A 13,898-nucleotide genomic window follows, 5' to 3' on the forward strand; every position below is an offset into this window, starting at 1 on the left:
GACCCTTCATGAGCTGACTCAACCAACCTCCCAGCTCCAAGTCCTGCCTCTGCTTCCTCTCATCCTACACCCAGGCCGAGCTAAGTGGCCCCCACGAGCCATGCTCTCTCATGCCTCCACGCTGTTGCAGTGTGCTCTTCATTGCCTTCTGCAAGAGTCAACTCAAATGTCACTTCTCAGGGAAGCCTCCTCTGGCTTAATTTTCTTTGTTCTCATCCCTGTTTACCAGCTTCCCCACTTGACTCTTAGGTGTTAAGGGTTGCGATTTTGTCTTTTATCTCTGCATCTCCAGTGCCTGGTATGTCTCTGAAGCACAAGAAATGGAGTCAGAGATCGGCTATACTCCCTGAGACCCCCTTCATGGACTCATCTTTTTGTCCCCACTCCTCTCCTTCCTGAGCCTGGATTTGACCCTTTGCCTCTCTGAACTAACAGATATGCTCATTGCTCTGGCAAAGCTGGAGCATCCATCCTAGCCCCTCACTCTACGTACTTTCCTATTTCTCCTCCTCTGATGCAAAACATGAGCAAATCTGAGAGAGACAGAGGAGCCAGCTTCGCGATCAGAATAGTGAGAAATAAAAGGGAGGGAGACTGAAAAGGAAAAAGATAAAGGAAGTGAGGAAAAAAGAGTGAGAAATGGGGGAAAAAGAGGCACGAGGAAAAACAAAAGGAGAGGCACAGAAAGAGAGAAATCCAGCCTTCATCAGGTCTGACGAACAAGCAAGTCTATCGAAAGTCTTTTTTATTCAACTCAACAGTTACTTATTGAGTACCTGTTTGCAATGCTCTTTGCTCTCCAACAGTTTCTGTAACAGCTTCTCTGCTTCCCCCCTCCAGAAAACTCTAGTGCTTGGTTTTGAAATCTGTTTTCCCATAGAATTGTAAAGGTTTTACCCATGTGTGAAAAAGTGACTTGAACTGAAATACGTATTTGTTAGATGCCTTGATTTTCAGAGATTTTCTTTGAAAAATTCGAAGTCTTGATCGATTTAGCAGCCATGGAGAAAAAGTATCTTAAGGGTCTGATTGCCTGCCACAGGTTGGGTTCCTAGTGAGGCAGACTCTCAGATTGGTGTGTAGGGCATTGATGTGGGAGGGCTCTTAGGATCAAGACCTAAGAGGCAAGGGAAGGACAGGGCTTAGATATGGGGCAGAGGAAGAAACCAGGCTGTCAGGCAGTTGCAGCGAGGCCTCCGCAGACACCACAGGACACCCTGAAGACCCTCCGAGTCTTGCGCCACGCTGACCATGTGGCGGATGGGATTGTGGCGAGGCAGATCTCGTGAGCTCCTGGCTATCAGCCAGCAGCACTCCTAACAGTTGAGGGAGTAAATGCTTCAGTCCTGGAGGTGGATCTGGTCAGTGCATCACAGTGAGCATGCCATGGCCTTATCTCAGTTCTTGAATAGCTTTTGTCAAATTTCATGATAATTTCTAGAGATAGTATTTATTTTGTTGTTCACAACTCCCATTTGATTCCAAAAAATTTATTTTAGTTCAGTTAGGTTCTAGGTTGGAGTAAAATTATTTTTAAAAATCTTGGCATGTGTATGTACCCATCTGTGTGTGCGCTAATGGACATAGACACACCCTTGGAATATGCATATGCATATACCACATTATTAATAGTGGTTGCCCCAAAGAGTTGGGTGGCATAGGAAAGTGGGAGGGAGGTCTATTAGAAGAGAGAGCTCTCGGAGGAGGGTATAGCTCAGGGGTAGAATGTGTGCTTAGCATGCACGAGGTCCTGGTTTCAATCCCCAGTACCCCCATTAAAATAAATAAATAAATGAACGTAATTACCCCCCCAAAAAAGAAAAAAAGTTTTTAAAAAGCTCAAGAAAGCTCTTATTTTTTACTTTATACAGTGCAATAATATTTCAAATTTTAAAACAATTTGAAAACATATATAAATAAAAGCAAACGAAGAAAAATAACTCTGAGAATTGAAAACACAGATTCCAGATCAGCTTTTTGACTAATTTCCTGTGTGACTTCAGTAAGTCACTGATGTCTCTGGTCTTTACTACCTTCCTTCGAAAAATGAGTAGGTTGAATCAGACCACCTCAAAGTTCCCTTCCCATTCTGACTGTGTGAAAGGGATTAAAAATAAATGCCCAAGAATACAACTGGTTTCAGAAGATGTCCATACAATAGTTATAAGGACTTTTCTGCACTTCTGCAACCAGGCATGTGTCACGAATGATCAGTGTAATTTTGAGGTTCTATTTTTGGTTTTGGTTTTTGATTTTGCCTTTTTTCTACTCTACAGTAAAACTGTGAAGTATGTAGCTGTTTCAGACTGAAACAGAATCATAGGATTTTAATTTCACAGCAGGCTCTAAGCAGAGATGAAATTCAAATGTAGACGCCTAAAAAAAAGTAGCATCATCAGTTTAGGAAAATGTAGCAGATTAGAAAATAATTCAGGCATTGTGAACTTTGAGAGGCGAATATTTTAAAAGTATGCATTTCTTTGCCATCCAGTGTTTTAATTGAAAGTGATCAACACTTCTTTTGGAGTGTGGTACACACGTCTAGTTCAGTACATGTTAAAAGGATGTTCTGAGAAAAAGCACCTGATTACCATCCATCAGTCATCATTTAGGAGCCCCCAAATGTCTTACTCCTACACTGTAATGATGTCACATGGTGCAATATGTAACTGCAGTGTCAACAGACTAAAATGTCAACCGTGGGATTTTGACATGACAGCATGCTCTGAGTAAACTGTGATGTAAACAGACTGCAGCATTCTGCAAGGAAAAAAAAATCCATTCTAATATTTCCACCTGAAGTCATACTGTTTCCCAGCTCTTTAAGATGAAAGACCTGATTGCAAATCTTTGGAGCAAAGACTTGCTCCAAACCAGAGAATACATGATTCTGAGTCTGACCAAGGACCTGACAATGAAATTTGTCCCCACTAACATTTCTTGTCGAGGGTACAGTCAGAACCAGATCTGAGTTTATCTGGCATGTCTCCTCCCCCTCTGCACTCCCATCCATTTCTACTTGGGTCTAAACGCCTTTTGGTGAAGAACTGGATTTGCTTAGCTCCTACTTAGTCTTGGTCATTGGCCCTCTAAAGACCCCACCACCCACCCTATTCCTTTCTGGCCACCTTCTTGCTAACTCTCTTCTTCCCTTCAAGTCAGTGCCCCTTTCTTACCAACGCCCCCCATTGTCATTGGACACCATGGTGGTCATCCCAGCCTCCTTTTGAAAGGAGATTGTGGTCTTGGGACCTTTTATCTTCCCACTGTCAGGCCAAAGCATTGGCAGCAGTTCAATGAGAATGTAGGGCTGGAAGTCAGGGAACAGCAGGGTTCTAGTGAAGAACCAGGTTCAGAGTTGAGCTGCACAGACAGTCTGGAACCAATGATTTTTTTAAAAAATCTATAAATGTAACCCATTTGGGCCTTGTTTATCCTCTCTAAAATAAGGGAATTGAACAAAAAGATCTTAGGATTCCTTTGAGCACTGAACTTCTATGACTTCTGAAGTCAAAGCCAAAGCTTCAGAAATCATAGACATTTTGTTGCTGTTCAGTCAGCAGGTGTTTATTCAGGGCTTGCCATCAAGACTGCGGAGCATAGAAGACAAAGTGGTTGTAATCTGCATGGGAAGATGAAAGGAACAGGACCACGTGGAGAGCAAATAGCAAACCCAGTAGTCCAGGCGGAGCGTGGGCTATAGGTGGCATATGGAAGGAGCCAGATCAGTGGGCATCAGCAAAGTGCTGGTGCCAGTGACCAGGATTGGAAATTAGATGATTGATAAGATTTACTTAGATACAGGAGAGTTCAGGAAATATTCAAATCCAGATTTTTGAGTCTTCTGTATTCTATAGGTTCTCTCCTTTTTTCATCTAGAAATTGTGAGTTTATCTGTTCCTGTTATTTGACAGCCTTAGTAGCCCAGGTGGCAGTTAATTGGGGGGAGGGGAGAAGGGTATTCTTTTTCTTCTTCTCTAAAGTACAGAATATGTCTACCTGTGATGTGTGAGATTCTACGGTTGGTATCAAAGATGACCTTTTACAGGCCTTGAGGTTGTTGTTGAACCAATTATTTCAGTCTCCGTTTTGAATGCCCTTTGAAGCTAGAGTTTGAGAGTCTAAAAACGAGAAGAAAGCATTATCTGCTGGAAGCACAAAGCCAGCTTCTCATCCTCCTCCACCCAAAAGGGAAGAAATAGGCCTGAGCTACTTTCCAAGTAGGAACATTTGACAGTGCTAGAGAATTTAGCGCCAAGAGGAAGGGGGAAACACCGAGCCCGGTTCTGAAAGCTGCCAGAGGGTGTGTGTGTGGGAGTGAGAGAGACGTTCACATCTGTTCATGACTCTCTCTTGCTTCCTCTCCCCAGAACTCGCTCCCCTGCCAAGCACTCTCACACCTAGTTGTCCCTCCCTCGCTCATTCAAATACACAAATGATTAATTCTCAGAAAATCACCTCTTTACCAATATATAAATACCACTCACATTGTGCCGAGGTGCACACACACACAAATTTCTAAACTACAGGCATATGTCATGTATACCCACTGATACATGTCCACATGGAGATGTAAAAACGGAGCCTCTCCCTTGCAAATTTCACAAGTTCTCATACTCTTGATGTTGAAATATTTGGCAGGAGGTTCTCCATTTTCCTATTTTTTTCCTTTGTCAGTTTTTGCATCTCCTTTCAAATTCTAAAAATGATTTCACTTTACAAGTCCGTTCTTTTCCTATGTCTTGCCTTTAAGAAAAATGATTACTTCTTTAAGGTGAGTTATCCTACATGGAGGAAAAAGAGAAACTTTGCCCAAGTTCAAAATCATAAAGTACCTTCTCAGGTATAAAATCTGTCATTTTGCACTCAGTTGATATAATGAAAAGACTGCCCAGTATTTACTTATTGATACTTTTTTGTAACGGTTATTTTGAACCATGAAATATGAAGTCATTCCATTCTTTTTTTATTTATTGTAGGTATTTGAAGAAAGAAGAGCCCTGCTTGGAAAATGGGTAACTGTTTAAAGTATACTTACTTTTTTATTATGTTACATCATCATAGAGACCAAAGAATTCAGTGTGTACATAAGGTAATGCGTGATTGCTCATTGCCTGGGAAGTTTGATGGGTATTTTCTGTATATATCAGTTAGGGTTCTGTCAGAAAAATAGAAATCATACCAGTTATTTTAACAGACACAATTTAATGAATAGAACAGGTTAAACAAATACTAGAAAAGGCAAAAAGAGAACACTGAGGTACCACTGAGGTACCATGGAGATAGAGATGCAGGAAGTAGCTATGACCAGCTTCACTGATACCTCAGGAGCCCAGAGAGAGGACTCTGGAGCTGGGACCATTCTTCTAGAGGACTTAGACGTCTAAGGAGTAAAAAGTAGAGGTTTCATGTCCGGCTGATGTTGATATATTTGAGGAAGCATGGTTCTGGGAGTGTGGAAAAAGCAGGGTACAGGAGTCGACTGCAACGGCCAGGGTGAAGACTTAGGGGGATAGTGCGAGAAGCAGCAAGGAAGCAAAGGAGTAAGGTTCTACTTTCTCAGTTTCCTTCTAATGCCCCACTTCCCACCGGCAGCATTTAACCAAGAGCCAACTGTCAAAGGAGAAATATGGTTCACAGAGCCCCAAGCTCCCATGTCCACAGAGTATAGGAAGGTGGGTTTGGATCTGAGAAATGATGGCTAAAGAACCAGCATGGTCCGTCCACTTAACCACTTAACATCCATCTACACCCCTCATGCGTATACTTCAACTTGCAAAGGAGAACCGTAACAACTTTATGCTCTTATCTAACAAGATACAACTATCCTTAGTACAAATGAAGACTTTCACACTCTTCCTCAAAGGAAACACAGAGTCTCAGTGATTGTTGTCCATCCCTGAGTCATCCCTCTCTGGGCAATGTGTCTTACTCATCAAATTCCTCTGGAGTGTCACCTAATAGTCTCTTCTACCCAAGAGGATTGAAAACATGGTTATGCATGTTTATCCAGACTAGAGAAATATTCACAGGGGACATGAAAAAACATGCACAAATATTTTGCAGTGTGTGTATGTGTATGTGTGTGTGTGTGTGTGTGTTGGAAACATCCTAAATGGTATCAGTAGCAATTGAATAAATAGTTGAATAAGTAGATTATGGCATATGCATCCTACTGAGAATGACTGGAGAAAATATGCACCAGAGTTCATTGCATATCAGGACATTTATGGCTATATATATATGTGTGTGTGTGTGTGTGTATATATATATATATATATATATTTTTTTTTTTAATAGAGATACTGAGGATTGAACCCAGGACCTCATGCATGCTAAGCATGTGCTCTACCACTGAGCTATACCCACCTCCCTCGTTTGTTTTTAAACTGTTGGGTATATTCCATGGGATGGGTATACTCTTAATTTATTTAACTGCTTCCCTATTGATGGATATATGTGTGTGTGTGTGTGTGTGTGTGTGTGTGTGTGTATGTATATGTAAATACATAGAAATGCTTGAGCATCAAACTGCAAATGGTTATTACCGGGGAATGGAGTGAGATTTGATTGTGAGGAATCATAATGGATTTTCACACTTACTTCTGTAAGTGCCTATTTAAAACTTTTAAAACAATAATGTATTCATGCTTTAATTGTGAGATTAAGTGTTTGATCATAGGATTCAGAAACTCAACCAAGTTAAGATTATATAACCAATAAGGAAAAAATAAGAAGTGTCTTTCTTCATCTCGTCCCCACACCCCGGGAACTTTCCTTGTCATTCAGTGTGAGATGAGAGGCACTAGCCACCGTCCTCACTTCCTGAAAGTACAGCAAGAATCCTTGTAACAACTACTCTGAAAAGAGGATTTCACAATTCTCTCCAGAAAGCCCTATAAAAAGACATTTAAAATAATTATAAAATAGAATTCTACTAAATGATATAAGACAGTATAACATAGCGTAATATAACATAATGCAATATAATATGTAATATTAAAAAGGAGGATTTCACAATTCTCTTGGCAAGAAAGCCCTATAAAAAGGTATTAAAGTAGTTATAAATTAGGATTATATTATATGATACAAGATAGTATAGTAGAATATAATATAATACAATATAATATATAATATTCAAAAGGAACTAACTGTGAAGTAAGGTACCGTAATGATACCAGGATAGAAAAATGGTCCTAGCTGCTCCCCAGTCTCACACATCAGATCCCTGGCTACACTGTTAAGGCTATTTTCACTTGAGAGGTGATGCAAGAGAAACTGGGAGATTACCAAATTCCTGTACAGTTAGCTCCTCCAGGGATTATTTACTTTTTGGATTATTCCTAGCGCCTTTTAAATTCCAAAGGGATTTCCCCCCAACTGTTAAGCATTCTTGTGAGTCACCTACCCACCTTCAATTGGTAGGAGTTCAAGGAATGCAAATTCGTTTTCTATTAGCCTAGATAAACACAATTAGAAAGGAAAACCCCTCCAGGCACAGAACACCTATCAAAGCCAAATATAAATTACCTTTGAAGGTTGTAATCAGGGAAATAAATGAAGAAACAATGTAATTATCTCTTTAATCTCTAGAGGAAAAGGTTTTAATGTTTTCTTTTATGGATTTCTTCAGCATTTTATAATACTAATGTTCTTTTATATTCATTTTAAATCACTTGTTCTTCAAGCTGAGGTCGTTCTCTTTTTGTGGGCACCAAGGAAAGCAAATGAGCTAACCTCAGCCGTTCCAAACATACTTCCCATCCTTGTCAGTGTACAAACAGGGTGATCTCATGCCTTTTAACTGTTTGCATATCTATTCGTTTTATGTTGGTTTATCTCATGTGCTTATTGTTTTAACATCACCACGTTATTTTATAATATTAGCTGCTGTGTCTACAATGAGTCATTTACTCAATTAGGATTTCTATACACATATTGTTTTATTTAATCCTCAGAACAGCCTTACAATTGGGGTATGATTATTCTTAATGTATAAATGAAGAAATTAAGAGGTTGTTAGTGGTAGAGCTGGGATTTATTCATTTATTTCCGAAGCGTATTAGAAATAATAGAATGTTGAAAGGGAGACTCCTGAGGGCCTCATTCCCAAACCCACCATCCATCCATAATGCCATACTTTCTCCTCTCATGTTGATACATTAGTTTGCTTAGCTGGTCCACTATTGTTAGGCATTTGCGGTTATTTCTGATTTTTTGCAGTGATAATAATATCACATAAAAATTTCTTTGTAACCTTAATCATCCTGGGTCCCCAAGTAGCTCAGTTTCTAGAAAGCTACAGAGCACTGCCCAAAAGTCATTTTTAAAAATGAATACCAATCTTCATTTTGTCTCTCAAAGGAATCACAGGGGATCCAATTCAAAACTCATAATGGTGCTTCTCAGCTCTCCCTCCTTCCTTCCCCAGTTCCCTCTCACTCTGTAACTGCTACAAAGTCAATTAGAGTCTGAGCCCCAAAGTCCCTACAAGCGCAAGCTCCACCGCTCTTCTGTCTCCATACGCCTCCCCACTGGCTCTTCATTTTATGGGTCAGTGCAGCTTCCTGGGCCCTGGGCTCAGCCATTCTGGTCTGGCTTCTCTCTGTTTATTTTAATAATCCATCCCCAAAGGAGAGAAGTCTCTGGGAGTTGTAGATTATGGATATGCAGAAACAGGCATAAAAGAAATCTGGGAACACTCACATGAATACATTTTATTCATTTGTTTGTAAGTTAAGGTTTTTGGTGGTTTTTTTTGTTGTTGTTGTTTTTTAGAATTCCTACCCCCCACCCCTGCTCTTGAATTAGTCTCCAAAGTGAGATTCTTGGGTCACTGAATAGATCTGTCACAGTGCATAGTTTTAATCAAGAAGTATTCCTTCTAATTTAAAAAATACATCCTATGATTATAAGGAAGTTGACTTGTCATAAAGCTTATAAAAATACATTTTTGCTTTATATGCCTTTTTAGGTGGTCAGTGTATTTTATGATTGCAACTAAAGTGCATTATAAAATTCTGATTACTTTATAATAACTAATAAATATCTATCTGTGAAATGTGCTAGTATACAAATACAAGTTGCCCCAAATTTCTCTATTTTCTCTTCTCTAGTGGAGAAAAGTGAGATTTATACCCTGCTAATGACTCCTTCAGCTGCTAGGTGTTCCTATAAGAACCTTTCTTTTGGTTTTGGCCAGCCCTCAAGTTCTTCCCTCTGACATGTCACTGATCTTGGAACTGGTCTGGGGTTATCTCTGCCGAAAATTGTGAAGTAACCGAAGCTTTTGTTTGGCATGCCCCGGGTTGCTTTGGCATGTACTTCCTGTCTCTGGCACTCTTTTTTCCCAGGTCCCCCATCAGCGTTTCCTCTCCAGTCATATCAATCATTTACATATTAGTAGGACTTCAGCCCCACATGCTCCCCTTCTCAGGAATATGTGCTCCTTATACCTTATCTCCAATGTGAACACAAAGGTTTGTTTCTGGTCCTGGAGTTTTAATCACTAATGAGCTAATACAGAAACTCGGGGGGTGGGGAGAGGCTGCCCAGGCGTCTTCTCTTGAAGTTGTACAGACAGTCCCCGACTTAGGATGGTTCCACTTAACGACTTTTCAGCTTTATGATGGTACAAAAGTGATAGACATTCAGCAGAAACCATATTTCAAACTTCAAATTTTGTTCTTTTTTCAGGCTAGCCATATGCGGTAGGATTCTCTCTTCTGATGCTGGGAAGCCCCCAGTTAGCCATGTGATCACGAGGGTGCACAACAAATACACTTACAACCATCTGTACCCAGACAGCCATTCTGGTTTTCACTTTCAGTGCACTGTTCAATAAATTACATGAAATAGTCAACACTTTATTATAAAACAGACATTGTGTGAGATGATTTTGCCCAACTGAAGCCTAATGTTAAGTGTTCTCAGCACGTTTAAGGTAGACTAGGCTGAGCTCTGATGTTTGATAGGTTAGGTGTATTAAATGCACTTTCGACTTGTGATATTTTAACCTATAATGGGTTTATCAGGATGTAACCCCATTATAAATTGAGGAAGAATAAATGACTAAACTCACTTTCTGTGCCATTCTTATCTCTTTTAACAAATAACAAATAACAAATCTCTGGTAGCAGACTAAACCTGGAGTTTATTTTCCCTTTTGCTTTTTTTTTTTTCCAGTTTGACAAATGGACAGACTCTCAAAGGAGAAGAATCCTGACAGGCCTGTTAGAACGCTGCTCCCTGTCACAGCAAAAGTTCTGCTGTCGAAAGCTTCAGGAAAAAATTCCAGCAGAAGCGCTGGATTTTACTACCAAGCTTCCTAGGGTGTTATCTTTATACATCTTTTCTTTCCTGGACCCCCGAAGCCTTTGTCGTTGTGCACAGGTGAGAACGATGAAGCAGTATACAGCATTTTGTAAAGGCAACCTAGAAAATTCTGAAACTTGAGGGAAAAAAACATACACACTCACAGAACCAAGGAGTCGATGAGATGGTCAGTATGTTTGGTCTGTACAGTTTGAATTAATCTCTGTCTCCTTTGTGTCTAACTCTGCATTTGGCGCTCAAAAGAGGAAAATGTGTAAGACACCACTACTGTCCACAAAAAAGTATCAGCTAGTAGGGGAGACAAAGACACACATGGATAACGTCGTCAGCTGAGCAGTCTTACATTATGCAGCACAGAACTACAGCAAAATCCTCAAGTAGACAGCGCAGGCCATTCATAAATAGAAAAACTCAAAATAAGGTGCTGATGACATAAGCACAAAACAATGTGAGACTAAAAGAGTTCAGAGTGAGCAGATGTGCTCATGGGGGTGAGGGGCAGGGGCTGGGGCTGGAAAAGGATCTGACCATTATTTTCTTACAAGTAATTCCCTGGTATATCAAAGTGTATTATTTAAGGTGTAAAACTGGTAGTCATTTTGTTGATTCTTTTCATAGAATCTAGTAAGAACGCAAACTACCTTGTTACCCTACGTTCGCATATGTGTAACATGTTAGCTTTAGTTTTTTAAGTTAAAGAAGTGAATGCAGTAAGATAGATAAATTATTCAATAAATGATCGGGACAGTTGGGCGGCTATCTAAAAAAAAATTCTAGAAGAATAAAAGATTGACGTGAAATTAAAGGAAACCATTAAAGTTCTCAAAGGAAACATAGGGAAGGAGGCCTTTTTGAGTATCCTATAATACTTAGGGCTTCAGAAGAAAATATATAACTTAAAATCTTGCTTCATGTGTTTTATATTTTATATATATTTTATATATATATATATATATTATAAACTAGCATAAAGAAAGCAAGACTTCAAATTGTGACTATAAAAATTAAAATTTTCTCCATGGAAAAGAACACCCACCATAAATAAAACCAAACAGTAAACAGGGAAAAAAATATATTGCCAGCAAAGGGCTAATTTTCTTACTTTTAGAAGAAATACTATAAATCTATATTAAGGGGGGAAAAAAGATCAAAACCCAGCAGAAAAATGAGCAAAGGCAGTGAATAAGTAGTTCACAGAAAGAAAAGCAGACATTGCTAAAATATGTGAAATGCTTAGCCTCATTATCATGCCATCCTTCATGACTCAAATTGACTGAGTTATTTTTTTTTAATGGAAATATTCTATCTTGGCAGAGGCGTGGGGAACAAGCACTTTCGTATATGGCTGGCAGATAAATTGATACAGCCACTGTGGAGAACAGTTTGGTAGTAGTCAGTTTTTAAATAAAGATTCCCTTTGCCTCAGCAGTTCCATGTCTTGGAATTTGTCTGATGGGTATACTTCAACACATGCAAAAATTGTGTCTATGTAAGAATATTGCAGCTTTGTAGTAGCAAAAGGTTGGAAACAATGGAAATGTCTACTGTTAGGGGACTAGTGAAATAAATTGCAGCCATCTCCAAGATACATATGTCATCAGTGAGAAAAGCGAAGGTACCAAGTTTTTGTACCATTTTGGAAAGAAAAAAAAGAATATATCCATATGTGTTATATTCTGGAATGATACACAAGAACCTGGTAACAATGGTTACATCTAGGAAGGGAAATGAGTGGCTAGATGGCAGGGGTGAGAGAGACTTCCTTTTTACTGTGTGTCCCTTTGTGTCTTTGAATTTAGTATTCATGTACACATATTATTCCAAAAATGAAATAATTTTTCTAAAAAGCACAGCATTTTAAATGTCCAAAATAGAGTATCATACAGCCATATAATGAAATATTATGCAGCTGTTACAAAACATGTTTTGAAAGAACAGATGTGCTTATTATATGTAAAATAAAGAAAGCATGATTTTATTTTTATTTTTTTAAATTGGAGCACAGTCAATTACAATGTGTCAATTTCTGGTATACAGCACAGTGTCCCAGTCATGTATATACATAATATATTCATTTTCATATTTTTTCTTTGAACATTATTACAAGATATTGAATATAGTTTCCTGTGCGATACAGAAGAAACTTGTTTTTTTAAATCTATTTTTACATATAGTAGCTAACATTTGCAAATCTCAAACTCCCAAATTTATCCCTTCCCACCCCCTAAGAAAGCATGTTTTTAAATTGTATACAGTTTCCCGATTTTGTTCCGTATGTGCCTAGAAAACAGATGGAAGGGAAAAGAACTCTATCAGGTTGTTAATAATGATCACCTCTGATTGATGGGAGTTACGGCTATTGTTTTTTCCTTCAAGCTTTTCAGAATTTTTCATGATTTTCCACAATGAGAATGTCATCACTCCAGGGAAACATTATTTGAAATAGCTGAACCTATCATCCACAGGCACCATGTGTCAATCTTGCAAGATTGTATTTTATTCCCAGGAACAAATGTGAGCAGACACAGGCAGTAGTTATTTGTCCAGATTTAAAGCAAACAATGAAATCATTGCACCAAGATGAGCTTTGAGCAGTTTAACAATACGGAAGGGGAATGTCTTACAGTTTTGAAAGCTCTTACCTACCCTTCAATTCTAGTCATTCCTGCTTAGTTTAAAAACAACAAACAAACAAAAAACACTGAAGAGAAAAAACAAAACCTTATCTACCCTGGAGTTGGGGAAACCACAACTTAAATACCCAGGTCTAAACAAGATCTAAGAAAAAAGAAGGAAAGAACTGAGAAACTTCTCTCCCCAGCCCCTCCCTCCTAAACCTCACCTCTTGACTGAATTCTGAGTTAACTAACCGTATGGGGATTAAGGTGGGTGTAGTTTCATTTCTGGGTTGAACAAAGTAGATGTGATTCCTATTTCTGCCTGCAGGGCTCTATCGGACCCATCAACCTTTTTCCTCCTTCCAACCTGTGATTTCTTCTAACTGTGCCTTCTTCTGTATGCCTCTCTCCTGCACATCTCATCTTTAGCACGTGAAACAATGCTAAACATAATAGGAACACAGTACATGATGGATGGAAGGAGGGAGGGAGATAAATGGATGTATGGGTAGCAAATTCCATTATAGAGCATTCTGCTTATTTTTTTGGCACTCAAACATTGTTCATTATTTGGTTAATCTTGAAAAAGAGGCCAGTTTTCCAAGGATGAAACTTGAATTTGAAGGTTAGATGTCATCTTTGCGACTCTCATGGTAAGAGACATAGAATGCCTAGTGTCAGCTTTACATATGAGCTTGACTGTAGTTTCTAACAAGACTTATTCAAAACCTGAAGTAAATTACCATAAATACTACTACACATAGTAGGGTCACTTCCACCATGTGCTGGATGTGTGGGATTGACCATGATGCTGTGGAAGTGGAATGTACAGAACAAATTCTTAATGCTGTATTGTATCTTAAAGGTTGTTTAGGACCTGCCAATGTAGTATTAGCAACTGTATTCCCTTCATAAAATTTATATTTAGTTAAAAATGGAGGAAAA

The 13,898-nt window shown here is 38.9% G+C and overlaps 1 protein-coding gene across 2 annotated transcripts in view; it reads left to right on the plus strand.

Moving 5' to 3' along the window:
* Positions 1-13,898, plus strand: part of FBXO16 (F-box protein 16) — a 38,480-nt gene that overhangs the window by 5,999 nt on the left and 18,583 nt on the right. For both annotated transcript variants that reach the window (XM_031692557.2, XM_072952560.1), the window contains exons 3-4: positions 4,980-5,015; positions 10,186-10,392. In XM_031692557.2, coding sequence (XP_031548417.2) covers positions 4,980-5,015; positions 10,186-10,392 — 243 coding nt within the window. The remainder of the gene's footprint in view (positions 1-4,979; positions 5,016-10,185; positions 10,393-13,898) is intronic.

The sequence above is a fragment of the Vicugna pacos genome, chromosome 31 (genome assembly GCF_048564905.1).
Source record: "Vicugna pacos chromosome 31, VicPac4, whole genome shotgun sequence".
Classification (NCBI taxonomy): domain Eukaryota; kingdom Metazoa; phylum Chordata; class Mammalia; order Artiodactyla; family Camelidae; genus Vicugna; species Vicugna pacos.